Here is a 14,030-nt window from a genome sequence, read left to right as displayed (position 1 = left end):
CTCCCTGCACAGCTCTTGCAGTCTAATATTGGCTCACATCCGATGTGCACAGGCCAAAGCTGCCTGTGAAGGGACATTTCACATCAACAAGATGCTGAGGTCTTGGTGATGCACCGCTGCAGCCCAGAACCACCCATCTCCCCACGAGAAACCGCACAGTGGCGAATCTCCACCACGTGCTTGTGGACCTTACCTTTGTCTGCCAGAGACAGCGTGGTGTTGAAGTACTGCTCCTCCACGGTCCAGGCGGTGTCGTTGATCTTGTTGGACACCCCGCAGAATCCAACGCAGCTCACCTTGATGGCTGTTAACAGAAACCACGCACATAAGCGCCAGGAGAAAGCAAAACCAGAGCTTCAGACTTGCTTCAAGGACTCTACGGGGACTGGTACAGGAGCAGAACCTCATCGACACACGCAGGGTGGAAAAAGGGAGCAGGGGAATTGGGTCACACCTTCAGCTCATTCAGGAAGCACATTTTCCCCTGACTCACAGCATTACTGCACTTGCTCTGCTCCCCCAGCGCCATTCCCAGCTGTCAGCACCACCAAAGTCCTTGTGCTGGCCTCCGTGCAGGGCGAAAGGCCTTAACAGCAGCAACTTCAGCTCCCCGAAAGGCAACCCTCTCCCTGGTTCTCCCCCAAACAAACCAGCATCCCCTCCCAACACCCACGTCAGCCCCTGCGCTCAGGTTGAGAGCAGAAACCTTTGTGGCAACAACGCCCTCCTCCAGCTCACAGCAAAGCCACACTGGGAGCAGTGTCTGGAAGGGTCTGGAAGCATTTGAGATGCCATCCAACCCTCCCAGCCCAAAGAGGGTTTGAGCTATGCTTGTGCCTTGCCTTGGGAAGGTCATCCCTGAGCTCTCCCTGCTTGTTGTCACACACCATGAGACATCCGCGGCGCTTCCCCCACGCAGGGAGGACGCAGGCAGACCCACCCCAGCACAAGGTGGGACTTCGGGGCGGCCCCAGCCCAAACACCTCCTGTCCTGGTTCCCAGCAGGTTTTGCAACAGCTTTAAGAGATCCCACTGAGCTCCCTCGCCGGGTTTGGCAGGTGAACGTTTCTGCGTGCAGGAAGGTGACGGGAACTACCAGGCTTCTCCCATTTCACCCATCTGCTTCCCCGCATCCAAGCGGCGTCTCGCAGAAAGCCTCTGTGGGAGGCGGGCGGCCAGTTTGTGCTGCCTCCAGGGCTCCCTTCCTGCTCCACTCGAGGTGTCTCCGCCACGCCAGCCTGCCCACCTCCACCCACCCAAGCTCCTCTGGGCTTACAGCCTCCAGCCCCACCAGGAGGAACAGCCTCCCCGGTCCCAGCCTGACCGCGACCTCCAGCCCCTGAGCCCACCGCAGTCCGAGCGCTGTTTCATACCCAAGGGCACGGGATGAAGAGCTCTGGATGCCAGCTCTCATTAATCAAGCACTGCCACACGCTCTGGCTCTCTGTCCTGGACTGCCACACACACCGGCACTTCCAAGGCCCAAGACAAAGAGGAGAGCGGGGCCAGCACCGTGCCGCAGCACGGAGCCATGGGTCCTCTCCTGGAGCACAGAGCACACCCAGGACCCCACAGGGAGCCCACTCCTCTCCCGTCGGATGGCAGCAGTTTTAACAGCCTTGGTGCCAGCTCTTGTCCCACCTCGGGCACACCGCTGAGCCCCGGGGCCACAAGGAGCCTGCCCCTGTCCAAGTCAGCCCAGACAACTCGGCCGGCTCCAGTGAGACCAAGCCCGGGCTCAGCCACGCCGCTCCCAGGTTTTCACACGGGAAAGAAGAGAAAAGCCCAAGGGAGAACTGGAGAAGGTTTACACCCTCCAGGAGGGACGGCCCCCGAACAGGCTCCCCACAGCCTCCCTCAGCCAGTTCACAGATAACGACCGTGAAAAGCTCGTAGCTAACCACCATCTGTCGCAACGCCCAGATAAGGGACGGCAGGCAGCCTTTCATCCCAGCCCGCTCACTGCACTGCGGCGCTCCCGTCGCGCTCCGACACAGACACCACGGCCCCAGCTCCCTTCCCATGGGAGGCAGGGACTCGGGGACCGCAGGCAGCAGCTCTGCAGCCCGGCGCACGGAGCTGGCCCTTGGCTGGTGCTCCCTGCTGCGATGCTGGGCTCCCCTGCAACGTACCTCAGGGCTGTGCCGAACCTCGTCGAAAAGCCCTGCTTACGGTTTTCCATCTTGGACACAGGGCTGTCAGTTCCAGGGCTTCTCAATTAACCACTGAGAACCCAAACTGGCTTGGCACTGCCAGCCTGAGAAGGAGGGAAGGCCTCGGCCCATGGAGGGAGATCCTGGGGTCCTGGGTCACCCCCAAGGGCAGCCCAATCCAGCCCCAGTCCCAATGGTCGCTCCCCCTGGGGCAGGCCGTGACCACAGCTGTGACCATGGGTTGGCACGTGGAGCATTCCTTGTCCCGGGCTCCTGTTGAGGAGATTATCAGCAGAAACGGCTGTGGGCCCACAGCATCCTCCCCTACACCATGGAGGAGGTTTCGCCCCTGCTCCTTCACACGCTGGCTGGAGGGGAGCGATCCGACCCCAAACCAGTCCCCGAGCTCTTTTGGGACAGCACCGGAGGCCTGGCAGGACACCCCGGCTGCCGTGTTTCTGCCTATGTGTTGCGTTAGGGTAACCAAAGGGGCAACACACAACACATCGAGCAGAAAAGCTCCAAGGCAGTTTCACAGCAACCTCACCGGGTTTTGGAGCAACCGGCTACGACGCCAACCCCTCCGCAACAATCTCGTGACCCGAGGAGAGGAAGAAGCTGGGGACGCGCCTGGCTGTGGCGTCAGGGATCCTGTTCACAGCTGCCGGGCAGAGCCGTGGTGCTGGGGGCAGCTGCGAGCTAAAAACGGAGTCAGGGGGACAGGTCCGGCAACCCAGCACCGTCTGAGCTGCTGCCACCGGAGCCACCCGAGGTGCAAAGCTCGTCAGCCCAACTGCCAGGAAGCTAAATGCACAGTCAGACTTTCCAAGGCCTCCCCTGCAGGCAGTCTCTGTGCCAAGTTGTGGGTATAGCAAATAAGAAGAGTTTCTGCTTCGGAACAGGCCAATTGCCGTTGTTAGAAACCCATAAAAATGCCTCCGGAATCCAGTGCTACCAGCGGCCCCAGTTACCAAGCTCCTGGGTTGCTTTAAATAAACACGGGGGGGAAAAAAAGTCAAATATCCGTAAAGAAAGCAGTGGGGCAAGACAAAAAGCAGCAAGGAGAAGAGCAGGGAATTACAAAGCCATGCAGAAGGCGAGGGCCCTTCGCCCCTGCAGTCCCCCAGCACTCAGAGAAGCAGCAGCAGCTTTGCATCCAGCCAGACGCGTCTTTAGCAAGGCACCGCAGCACTCGCCAAATGCTGGAAATATAAGGAGACAGCTCAGCCATATCCATCTCTGCCCTAAGTAAAAATAGAGAGGCCAGGAGCTGGGCACGTCTGCCTTCTCCCAGGGTGATTTAAGGAGAGCAGCCGGACACCTCAAATGTCTCCTTCGGTCGATCCAGGGAGCTGCCCTCCCAGGGGAGCTGGTACCGCAAGGCGGGCGAGGGGAGAGCAGAGGACGTGCATCCATACGTCCCCCTCCTCGATTTCCAAAATCCAGTCGTGCTGAGCAAGCAGAGTCATGCTGGCCACCGGCACAGCCCTCCCTGAACTGCAGCCGGTCCCAAGCGGCTTCAAGTCCCTTCTGTGCCACACACCCCTGCAACAGGTACGGGCAACAGAGGGAGGATGGCAACGGTTTGGCTGCTTTTGGGTTGCTGAGGTGGGGGGGGAAGGCAGCCCCCGGGGTGCTGCACCCGCTCAGCCCAAGCACAGCACCTCTCACCACAGGGAAGCAACAAAAAGCGACAGCAGGCGGGGCGGCGGCTGTTGCATTTGGCAGTGGCTCAGGCAGGACAAACGCGCCGTCCCGCTGGTGTCCTGGGGCTTTCCTTTCTTCTGCTGCTGCTGCAAGGATGGACGAGGAGGTGAGTGCTGAGCTCTGAAGGACAGCTACGGACAGCCCCGGATTTCTGCCAGCTGAAGCCCAAACAAGCCAGTTCCTGGCCTGCGGCTGACCCAGAGGCTTCAGCTGGGATGGGGAGCCCGTACCCACAAGCGCTGGGCTCAACGGGCTGCAAAGCCACCCCGAAGCATCCGCAGCCACACAGCACGAGGGACTGGGCACACGTCCATAAAGGGCAAGGAGAGCCGCTCCTACACCTTGCTGGGGGCAGCCCCGCTCCTAGAGAAGGCAAATACAGCGCCAAACCCCAGGTGACAGCACACAACACCCCTAAAAGAGACGGGGGACGGAGGTGCCAGCACCCCAGCACTTCCCAGAAGGTGCTGGCAGGAGGGCCGGTGGGTGCCTGGGTCCTGAGAACGGGGGAGCAGAGGGGGGAGAGGGCTGCGAGAGACCAGCGAGCCTGCATCAGACAAGTCTTCATTTCATGGAAACCAGCCAAGAGGAGCCCTCTCCTCACCCCTCTCACCAGAGCCACAGCAGGCCACATCACCACATTTTAATTAGTTTTTCTCCAGCTGCGCATGAGGACAGAGCCGCCTCTCCCAGCCCCAGCAGCCAGGCACAGCCACGGTCCAGGCCCGGCGAGAGGGAGGGGATGGATGGCGCCGCTGCCGTCCCCACCGGTGCCGGTTCTGGGGACTCGAGAGGCTTTGGGAGAGCGAGGCCGGGCCACAAGGAGAGCAGGTCTCGTCACAGGCAACCTCAGCAAGCCGGCAATGCAACTCCTAGGGCCACCTGCCCAGACACGAGGGGGCCGGATGGTGCTGGCAAGGTGGGAAGCCTGGGAGGCAGCGAGACTGCACGCAGGACAAGTTGCTCTCAAGCAGTTGGTAGAGACCGGGCAATTCCTAGAAAAGCTCCCTGAAAAACATGCACCGAGGAAGCCGAGAGCACAACGAGCGGCACGCCGAGGCCTTTTACTGCTCAGCCTTGCACAGGCACAGCAGCACAAGCTCAGGCAGAAAGGGCTCACGTCCTCCTCTACGAAGGACGGCTGGAAGCTCCCAAGGTACGCTGCTCCCCCGGCTCCCGTGCTCAAATATACCGAGACACCACTAATTAAACCAGCAGCTCCTAATTAACTCTCGGCTGTCCCCATCCTTCCGGGTCCTTCCTGTCAGTTCCTGAGACACAAACAGTCCTGGGCATTTCACGAGCCAGTGAGGCGAGAGCAGAGCTCACACTGAAAGCCGGAGGCAGCGGCGTGTCTGGCACAGAGCGAAGGACTGTCTGGAGAGGTTTCCGTCTCCTTCCCCAGGGCTCAGCACAGGGGCAGGAAGGGGATTCGGCCTCCAGCTGTGGAAGGAGGACAGCCCTGTGCTCTCAGGAGTCATCTAAAAGAGTTGCTCAGGCTTTCCTGACCCACGGCGAGCCCACTCGCAGGGCAGCAGCAGCTCACCAAAACCCACCGAGGGCCAGGCCGCCCGCTCCCCCCGTGGCGGCGGCAGGGCTGCGTTTGCCAAGCGAGCCAGGAGGTCCCAGCAGGGCCTCACACGTCCTCAACCCCCTGCTACAGCCCACCTGCAGGAAGCCTGGAGCAGCTCCTGCACCCAGCCTGTACAAACCCCACCTGCAGCAACACCAGGGCGGTGACAGCTCCGTTATACGGGTGAAGTGAGCCGTTATTTTGGCTAAGGCTGATTTGTTTTATCCAGAATCCATCCCAGGTGCTACCAATCCACTGAGGGTGCCGTCATCTGGAAATGCAGAAGTCTCCGACGACAGACCGTGCAGGCACATGCCTGTAAGCGCAGAGCTGTGACAGCCACGTCCCCTCTCAGCCAAGGTCAATCCTCTCCGCTTTGTGAGCGCTTTTCTCCATCACAGGCTGAGAGCAGGGAAGCCTGTTTTTTCCAGCCCCTCCCCAAAATCAGGAGTCTACAAGACATCCCAAAGGAAGAAAGCGAACTGTTGGACAACCTCCTGTTCAGAGCCCAGGCTTTGCTCCCTTGCAGAGCTGCCAGGTTTATTTATAGCGTCCCAGACTTCTATCAGCGCTCCGGCTGCCCGGGGAGGAAAGGGGTCATCTCGAACATCTGGAACGACATCCCCGGTTGAGCACGTGTAACGAGCCTGTCTGCACCCACGCCAGCCTGCAGGAGAAAACCTCACAGTGCCACAGGGCTCCTCGGTGACAGGCACAAATGCTGCAGCATCCGCACGCCGAGCCCAGCACCGGCTGCGCTTGAGCCTTCGCCCTGGATCCCGGAGTGCTGCTGCCTCGCTACCCCCCAGAAAGAGCTCCCCCAGCACCCCTTTTCCTCAAAACCACCTCTTGGGAAAAAAAAGGAGTTTTCCCTGAGCTTCAGGCTGGTGCAGGTCTGGGTGCTGCGGCACCCAGGCTGGGAAGAGACGGGGGGACTCTGCCTGGATCCTGCAAGGGCAGCGCTGGCTGCAGCGTCACGGCCGACCTGCAAGCTCGTGGGCTTCCTGCGGGACCCGCCTGGGGCAGGTGCGGCTCCAGGGGAGCGGGGAAGGAGGAAAGCTGTACCTCAGACCAGTTTTGGAAGCCCAAACTCTCACTCCATCAGCACTGCTCCGTGCAACGTGGAGCAGCATCAGCTGCACGCCGAGGGACAGCCTCTCCCCGCGCTGGGACAGCAGGTGCAGGCACCCCTGGGCGCTGCGAACAGCCGGAGCGGGCAGCAGCACAGGAGGCACTGCAGGAAACTCAGTATCTGGCAGAGAGAGGCAGATCTCACGCTCACCATGGAAATCTTCATGCCAGCCACCCACCTCGGCTGCACTGCCAGCACTCAGCCTCCTCTCCCAGCATCTACCAGAAGCGCAGAGGGGCTGCAGAGGAACAGAAGGCTGGAGGGGATCGCGGAGTCATTTCACGTGGGCCTTCTCGGCTCTGGCGTGCACAGCCAGCTTTCGGTTTCGGAAAACCTCTTCCCTTTCTGCTTCCCTAGACAGAAGTTCAGAGAGGGAAATTCTGACCTGTCTGGAGGTGGCTGTGCCTGCCCTCCTTCTGCAGCTGCTCTCCAAATTCACTCCTCCCGGCTGCGCCACGAGAGAGCGGGCTGCGGTTTCCCTCGGACGGCACCGGGCTCCAAGCAGGGCTTAGGGCAAGAGCCACGCACCAGCTAGGAGCAGCTCAGCTCCTCGCCCAGCAGATCTCAGCGAACACGACCGCTGCCAGTGCCTGCGCTCTGTGCTCGCCTTCCTTCCTGCGCAGAGCTCGCCGCAGCCCGGCAGCCTCACAGCCAGCCCTTCCGAGCCGCGTGCTGCCTGCCGGTGCACGGACACCTCCTGGCCACACACGCTGCCAGCGTGGTCAGAGAGCACAGGAATTCGGTATTTAGGATCCCAGCGAGGCCCAGGCAAGGTTTAGTCGTGATCCCCCGACAAGGCAGATCCTAACCCGCAGTCATCCTGCCCAGGGGACACTGGGAGCTTCCAGTTGCTTTTGCAAGCGCTGGGCAAGCTGGATTTACACAAACCACGCCCTCCAAAGCAAAACAAGGCTGTACATGAACAGTCCGAGCATCCCAATCTTCAGGGTTAGGCCCTGAAAACAGAGCTGTGGGGGGGGAATGCAAGTCCCACACGGCTGAGGTGCAGCCAGGCAGCAGAGTGGAGCCGGCAGCTGGCCCAGGCAAGCTGCCAGATGCCAGGACCTGCCAGCACTCAACGCCTCAGCCAGCCTGGCCACAGCCGCATTTCCTCGGGCTGAGCAGTGCTGAAACTGAAGAGGGGAAACACTTTTTATTTTTTTTAATAGCTTGCCCAAAGCAAAATAGGTTTCCACCCAGCACTTAGCACTACTTTAGGCTGAGGCAGTTCGGATATTCCAGTACAGTTGACTTCCTTGTCTCAAAACGGAAGAGGAGCCAGGCAAGAAACCCCACCAGCTGACCACACCGCAGGTCCCGGGAGGCGTTCGGTAGGTGCTTGAAGACAAGTCGGGCTCATGCTGTAACAAACTGCCCCTGTAAACTCATTAACAAAAGCAATTGCTCCTTCCCTGCCAGGACGCCGTACCCCATCTCGCTGGCAGAACCAGCCGGCTGTGCAGCCGACACGAGGAGCAGCCAGGGAGGCCGAGGTCTCTGATGTCCTGGGAACACACCTGTCCTCCTGGGAACACGCCTGTCCGTGACCACCGCCAGCTCTGCTCTTCCCACAGCCCGGCAGGTTGAGCGACCGCTCCCGTGACGGCCTCTCTGCCCTCGCCCCTCGGCGCTGGGTGCAAAAGCCACGGCGGGCAGATAAAGGGCCGACTGATCAGGTTTCTCTGCTTACCACGGAGAGGTTGATTCACCGGAGACTACTCCCTTTTCAGGCTCTCTCTAAATAAAGGCTTCAAAGGGTTCTGGAAATTCGTGCTTAACAGGCTTACCATAATGCCACAGCACAACGGCTCCTTTGGGCCAGACTGCTGTGGGACTGAGTCACTGGTCCGGGGAGCCGTGGCTCAAGCAGCTCCTGCTGCCTGGTGCTCTTTGGCAGACCCTCACCGCCACCCAGATCGCCGCCTGACACAGGGCTCCAGGGCTGCTCGGCACCAGGCAGTGCTGCAGGCACAGCGCCGACGCCGAGCAGAGGAGGGGTCGCTCTTCTGTGCCCTCGCGGGGCCCAAGGGACGCTCCTGGGCACGGACTCTCCAGGACTCATCCTTCAGCATCAGGGGGAGGAGCAGTTGCGAAGTCATCTTGATACTCGGCCAGCTGGAAAAAGGCCTGTTAGAGGCTGAACACCCCCTGCCACGCACACTTCGGGCCGAGAGGACGCAGCGCGGACACCGCTGCCATAACCAGCCTCCTGCGCGCACCACGGCACTGCTGAGAAGGACCAAAGCAGCGAGCTCACACCCGCTCGGATATGCCAGACACGACAGTTTTGGTGTGAGGGGTGGGAGCCAATCTAGGAGGAAAGCAGACAGCAGCACGGGGACAGGCACCTCCCACAGCTCTGCGCTACGGCCCACCTGCCCCAGGGCACCCCAAGACACCGCGAGGCCTTCACACAGCTCCCAGGCACGAGCCCGGAGCCGGCTCACCCCTCCTAGCAGGACAGGTTTCAAGTGCCTTCTCCTGGAGAGCACTATTTACAAGCAATAAAGCCCCCCTGCATCCAGCGACCCCCCCGACACAGCCGGGTACCTGCGTGGCCTGGTTCTGTGCCCGGGAGGTGGGACGGCGATGGGAGCGCAGCCCCCGGGGCCGCGTGCTCCCCGCTGAGGATTTCTCACGCCACGCTGAGCTCTCAAGCATTGCTTTCAGACGTCTAAGCTGTCAAGAAGCAGCCCCAGCGACTTGGGAGAAAGCAGCCAGAATCCACTTCATTCTGCATAAGAGCTGCTCCTATGATTTCCTTTGATGCCATTCAGTGCAAGCAGCTGGATTCTCTATTTATAGCCCGATCATCAGTTTGGAAAGACGACTCACGTTCTTGTTATTACCAGAGCACCAGATCCATAACAAATCCCTGCTATGCTAGGAGGGGTGAGGGATCGTACGACAACCCTCACGGTCAGGCCAGACACCTGCAGGTGTCCGAGCAGACAGAAAACAGCATTCGGGACTCGGAGCTAAACCTCCGGACCTGACATCCAGTCCCGCGCTGACAATCCCTGTCAAAAAGGCACCAAGTCGAACGCACACGCTGAGCTTTCCTCCCCGGGGATGCTGCCTTCCAAGCCATTTTTATCCATGCCTTATTGCAGGGAACATGTGGGGTTAAGGCGGGTGCGTACGTACCGGGGATGAAGAGCAAGCTGCAGCATCGTTACCTCCAGCTGGAGCCAGAACAGCCAAGCAGCAGCAGCTCCCTCAGCAAGAACAAAGGATTGGAAGTTATAAGCATTAATGCTCCAGAAATGATTCATGTTTCTCGGAAGCAGCCTTTTTGCTGCGGATATCTGATAAGCTCCAGTTTTTAATCAAGGGTGAGGTGCTCAAAGGTCAGGATGTTTTTAAACTAAACTAGGTCTCTAAATGATTCCAGCCTGGCACTAACTTGTCACCCCCACCTTGCTGAGGGGGGCCTGTCCTTACCTCGGGACACCCCTATGTCCTCTGCAGTCACCCAGCACCTCACCGTCCCAGCACGCCTGCCAGAGTTCACTCACCCATTCAATTCAACCACGTGGCACCAAGCACCCTTCTCAAAGTAGTACACAATCCTAGACAAAGCAGTACCCGGCCAGGGCTAAGCCCTTTCTGGGGAAAAGCCTCCCCTCACAAGCTTATTCACAGCAAAATAAATAAGAAATAAAAAAAAATCTAGCTCACACTTGACACCTGCACGCCATCGGCTATTTTTAACTGGCCATCAAAGAGTGCTGGGGGATGTGACGTTGGTTTTTACAAGCCACCATGAGCAGAGAGAAACCTGCACATCTTCGTGGTCTGAAGCTGTTTCAACTCCAGTTTCAGCTCCTAGACACGAAACAGAGCCCACGCGGGCACACCTGCGCACCAGACAAAACCCCGCAGACCTACAGCCAGCCGGGCCCTTCGCGCTTTTCCTCCCCTCCGAAGCACTTTGCACTTCCACATTTTAAGAGCACACAGAGATCGCTAACTTCCACGGACGGCAATGGCCATCGTCAGAGGTCACAGCAGCAGCCTCGAGGCTGCACATGGGATCTCTCTGATCAGCCCTCGAGTCAGCAGGCACCGAGCAGAAACCCCAGCCCCGGTGTGCTTGTCAGGCTGTTTCAGGAGCAGCTGCCCTGAGCAGGAGGAGAAAAAGACTTGCCCTGATTCCCCGCAGAATGCCTTTTTCCGTGCTTTTCTACAGGTCACAGCCGCAGGAGCCTTGCATCACAACCCAGCCACCTCGTGGCCCTTCTGCTCTCTGACGGCCGCCGAGCATCCCCTTCTCCAGGCAGCAGAGGACAGGCGGCAGGTCTGTCCTGCTCCTCCTGGCTGCGACAGCCTCTGGCAGGACTTCGCCACGTCAACCGATGGCTATGTGGCTCCTCCACACGTACTTCCTCCTCTTCCCCTCTCCTCCGAGGGGTGACCCTAGCAGAAAGCACTCCACAGCAGGCTGCAAGAGGAGCGGAGCACGTCCACCTGCACTGCCGCCTGCACCGCCCCGGCAGATGCTGGAGCCGGCACCCACCCTACTCACTCCCTTTTGTGCCTGTTTGCGGGGCCCCTGCGAGGGTCAGGGAGCTGCCCCCAGAAGGGACGGACAGAAAACCACGGGCTTCTTCCTCCCGGCGGGGGAGCCTCCCTCCTGCCTACCTGACCCCAGCCCAGAAAGACAGGCTGCGCCTCTGCCCGCTCTGCGCTGCTCCAGGGAAAGAATACGCAATCACACCCCGTTTGTCACGCTTGGAAGCGAATCAGACAGACAGAGCTCCACTCCACTTGTTCCCTCATTTTGTTAAACAAGAGGGAAGGCCGCAGCACGTCTCCTCGCCAAAGAAAGCGGCGAACAGTTTCTCAAGATGAGCACAAGTGGTGCGCGGGCGGGGGAGAAGCGGAGAGCGGCGCACACTGCAGAGACAAGAGACACAAAACAATCCTGCGATTAGTTATTGACTCCAGAGGAGTTTCAGTTCCAGCAGCAAGCCAGCCAGGATAGCAAAAATCCCTCTTTTGTTCCCCAGTCTCAGACAGGCTTGGCCACACAGCTCACTGCTGTCTCGCTCCAGACAATGAGAAAAGAAAGTTAATCCACTGCCACCAGAGCCGGAGCCATCCAGCCTGCCGGAGCGATGCTGCAGGACGATACGCGAGCGTTCCCGTGCACGGGTGCCAACCTTGCCTCGCCCTCGTGCCCACGAGCGGATGCCAGGCGACCCGTGGGCCTCCCCGGGCACTGCTGGGGGCCCTGCAGCTCTGGGGCCGTCCCTGCCTTGCACCAGGACCTCGCTTGGTTCTGCGCCGCAGGCATCGCGCTCCCTCACCGGACTGCACCTGGAGCCGAGCCGAGCCCCAGGACCCTCCTGCCCCGCCGATTTGGGGTTAGACAAGGGGAGCTGACCTATACTGCCAAGCACAGGCATCTGAAATCCACCTTCACAAACTGCTGTCGCAGGGCAGAGCATGCTTCAGACTGCCACCTGGGGATTCAACCCATCCTTTCACCAGCACTTTGCAGAGCAGCCCAAGCCACGGCCCTCCCGCAGGAACATTTTCCTGTTGCAGAGGTCAGGCTGTGTTAGCCAGGACCCTCTGCACAGAGCCCTCAGATGTCACCTCTTCCCCCCAGCAAGGGCACAGGCTACACGAATATCAGAACCACCTTATGCATTGGCCAAAACCAAACTTCCTCATGCTGCCCCTCCACAAAAACAGAAGTGACCTTTTAGTCAGTACAAGAATCTGAGCTTAGCATGGCTCAGGATCCGAGTGACCTGCTTTCAACTCCTTCTTCACCACCAACTTTCTTGGTTTTCCATATGAGAAGTGAAACCTTTTACTACATTTAAGATTAGAGTGGAAAATTATGATTCGCAGGCTCTGCAGAAATGGAAATTATGTACCTAGGTACTTCTAGAACTCGAGCAGACATCGGTACTTCTGTCTGGAGCCTTGTAGTTCAAGGGACTGATTTGAAAGTCAAGTCATCACTGCATAAACCTGGACAGCTAAATAATAGAGTGCAGAAGAGCACAGTGCTGAAATCTGCTCCAGAAAGTGCTTTCAAGGTTCTTTACTCTCGGTGACCTGGGAGAGAGGGCTGTTATTTTATCATTACGCTTCCGCCCGCGAGAAGCCCGGCTGAGCAGTAGGCAGCAAGACTGAAATAATCGGCACAGCCCTGGAAGCTGCAGAGCAGAGAGGAAAGCGCTCCAGCACCCCGGAGCAGCAGCAGCTTTGTTCCAGGGCTGTCCCCAGCTCTGCAGTAACTTCTTTCCCTCTCCCCAAACTAACTCTACACCCAGCCGTCCCAGCACCAGCTTCCTGTTAGATTAATTATTCTTTGTACACAGGCGCTTGATGATTTACCCAGCAAGTTAGGCACAACAATTAGGGACCTGCAGTGCCATTAGCGCTCTCCCCAGAGGCCCGGCTTTCAGAGGACCACCTCCATCCTGGCAGGGCCACGGGGGAAGCGCGTCCCCGCTCACGGGGCTGCGAAGGTCCGTGCGGGTCACCACAAAGGTGAGTCACCGTTCGTAACACGGCCGCACGGCCAGCCAAGGACGGCGTGTTACTGAACAGCCATTATTGCTAGTCAGCAGGGCTGGCAAGGAAGCCAGAGGAGGTGGGAGTATTTATGATCCTGAAAGGTGTGTCTCCAGTTAGGCTTTTCTGTGACCCAGGACTTCCAGCGTGTCTAGCAAGGCAGAACGAGCTTTGTTCGTTTGTATTGTCCACCTCCTGATAGGCACAATCTCCAACAGCCATAAAATGAGGCACGGTGTGAAGTAATCGTGCGTGAGCTTGTCTGTGGTTTCAAAAAAAAAAAAAAAACACAAAACACAACCACACACGTCAGACTGGTCCAGCTCAGGAAATGGAAAGTATCACACCTGGGTGCCGTGGGCCTGACCTGCAAAGGGCGAGCACCTCACGTCTTCTCCAGGGAGCTGTTTATTCCTCTGAGGAGTCCTAGGTGGTCACAGGAGGTGTGGGTGGATGTGCCTTGTAACAACGACCCGCACGGCTGCGAGGCCTTCGCCCACCTCTCCCCACAGCCCAGCAGAAGCCACAGCATGGCAGAGGTCGTCCGATCCCTCTGCTGCCGGGCCCGTGAGCCCCAGCAGAGCCGACTGGCCCCAGGCCCTCCCCGAAGACCTCCTGTCGCACCAAGCGGGATGTTTCGGCAGCCACCTGAGCTTCCTCCCCTGTTCCTGGAGGTGAGACACGTCCAACAGAGGGTCACCTCGCGCTCTGCAGACGTTGGCACCCCGACCTCAAGCGCGCCGGTTACCTGGGCAGGCGCAGACACCCGTTACAGCAAGCTGCCACCCCAGCCGGTAAAGCCGATTCGGGACCTCAACCCAAACCAGCCACTTGTGACACTTCCGACAGAAGGCGAAGGAACAGCTCAGGTTTTGGCCCGAAGCACCCACCAGCTCTCCGAAAGCCCTGCTCCGCCGCCCCAGGCTCA

At 59.2% G+C, this 14,030-nt stretch overlaps 1 protein-coding gene across 1 annotated transcript in view; it reads right to left on the bottom strand.

Moving 5' to 3' along the window:
• The window catches only part of ARRDC1 (arrestin domain containing 1), a 30,218-nt gene that overhangs the window by 15,144 nt on the left and 1,044 nt on the right, over nucleotides 1-14,030 (bottom strand). Inside the window, 1 exon segment of the mRNA XM_040531906.1 lies at nucleotides 194-304. Within this exon segment, the coding sequence (XP_040387840.1) occupies nucleotides 194-304 (111 nt within the window).

The sequence above is a fragment of the Cygnus olor genome, chromosome 19 (genome assembly GCF_009769625.2).
Source record: "Cygnus olor isolate bCygOlo1 chromosome 19, bCygOlo1.pri.v2, whole genome shotgun sequence".
Taxonomy (NCBI): Eukaryota; Metazoa; Chordata; class Aves; order Anseriformes; family Anatidae; genus Cygnus; species Cygnus olor.
This window is presented reverse-complemented; position numbering and strand designations above follow the sequence as displayed.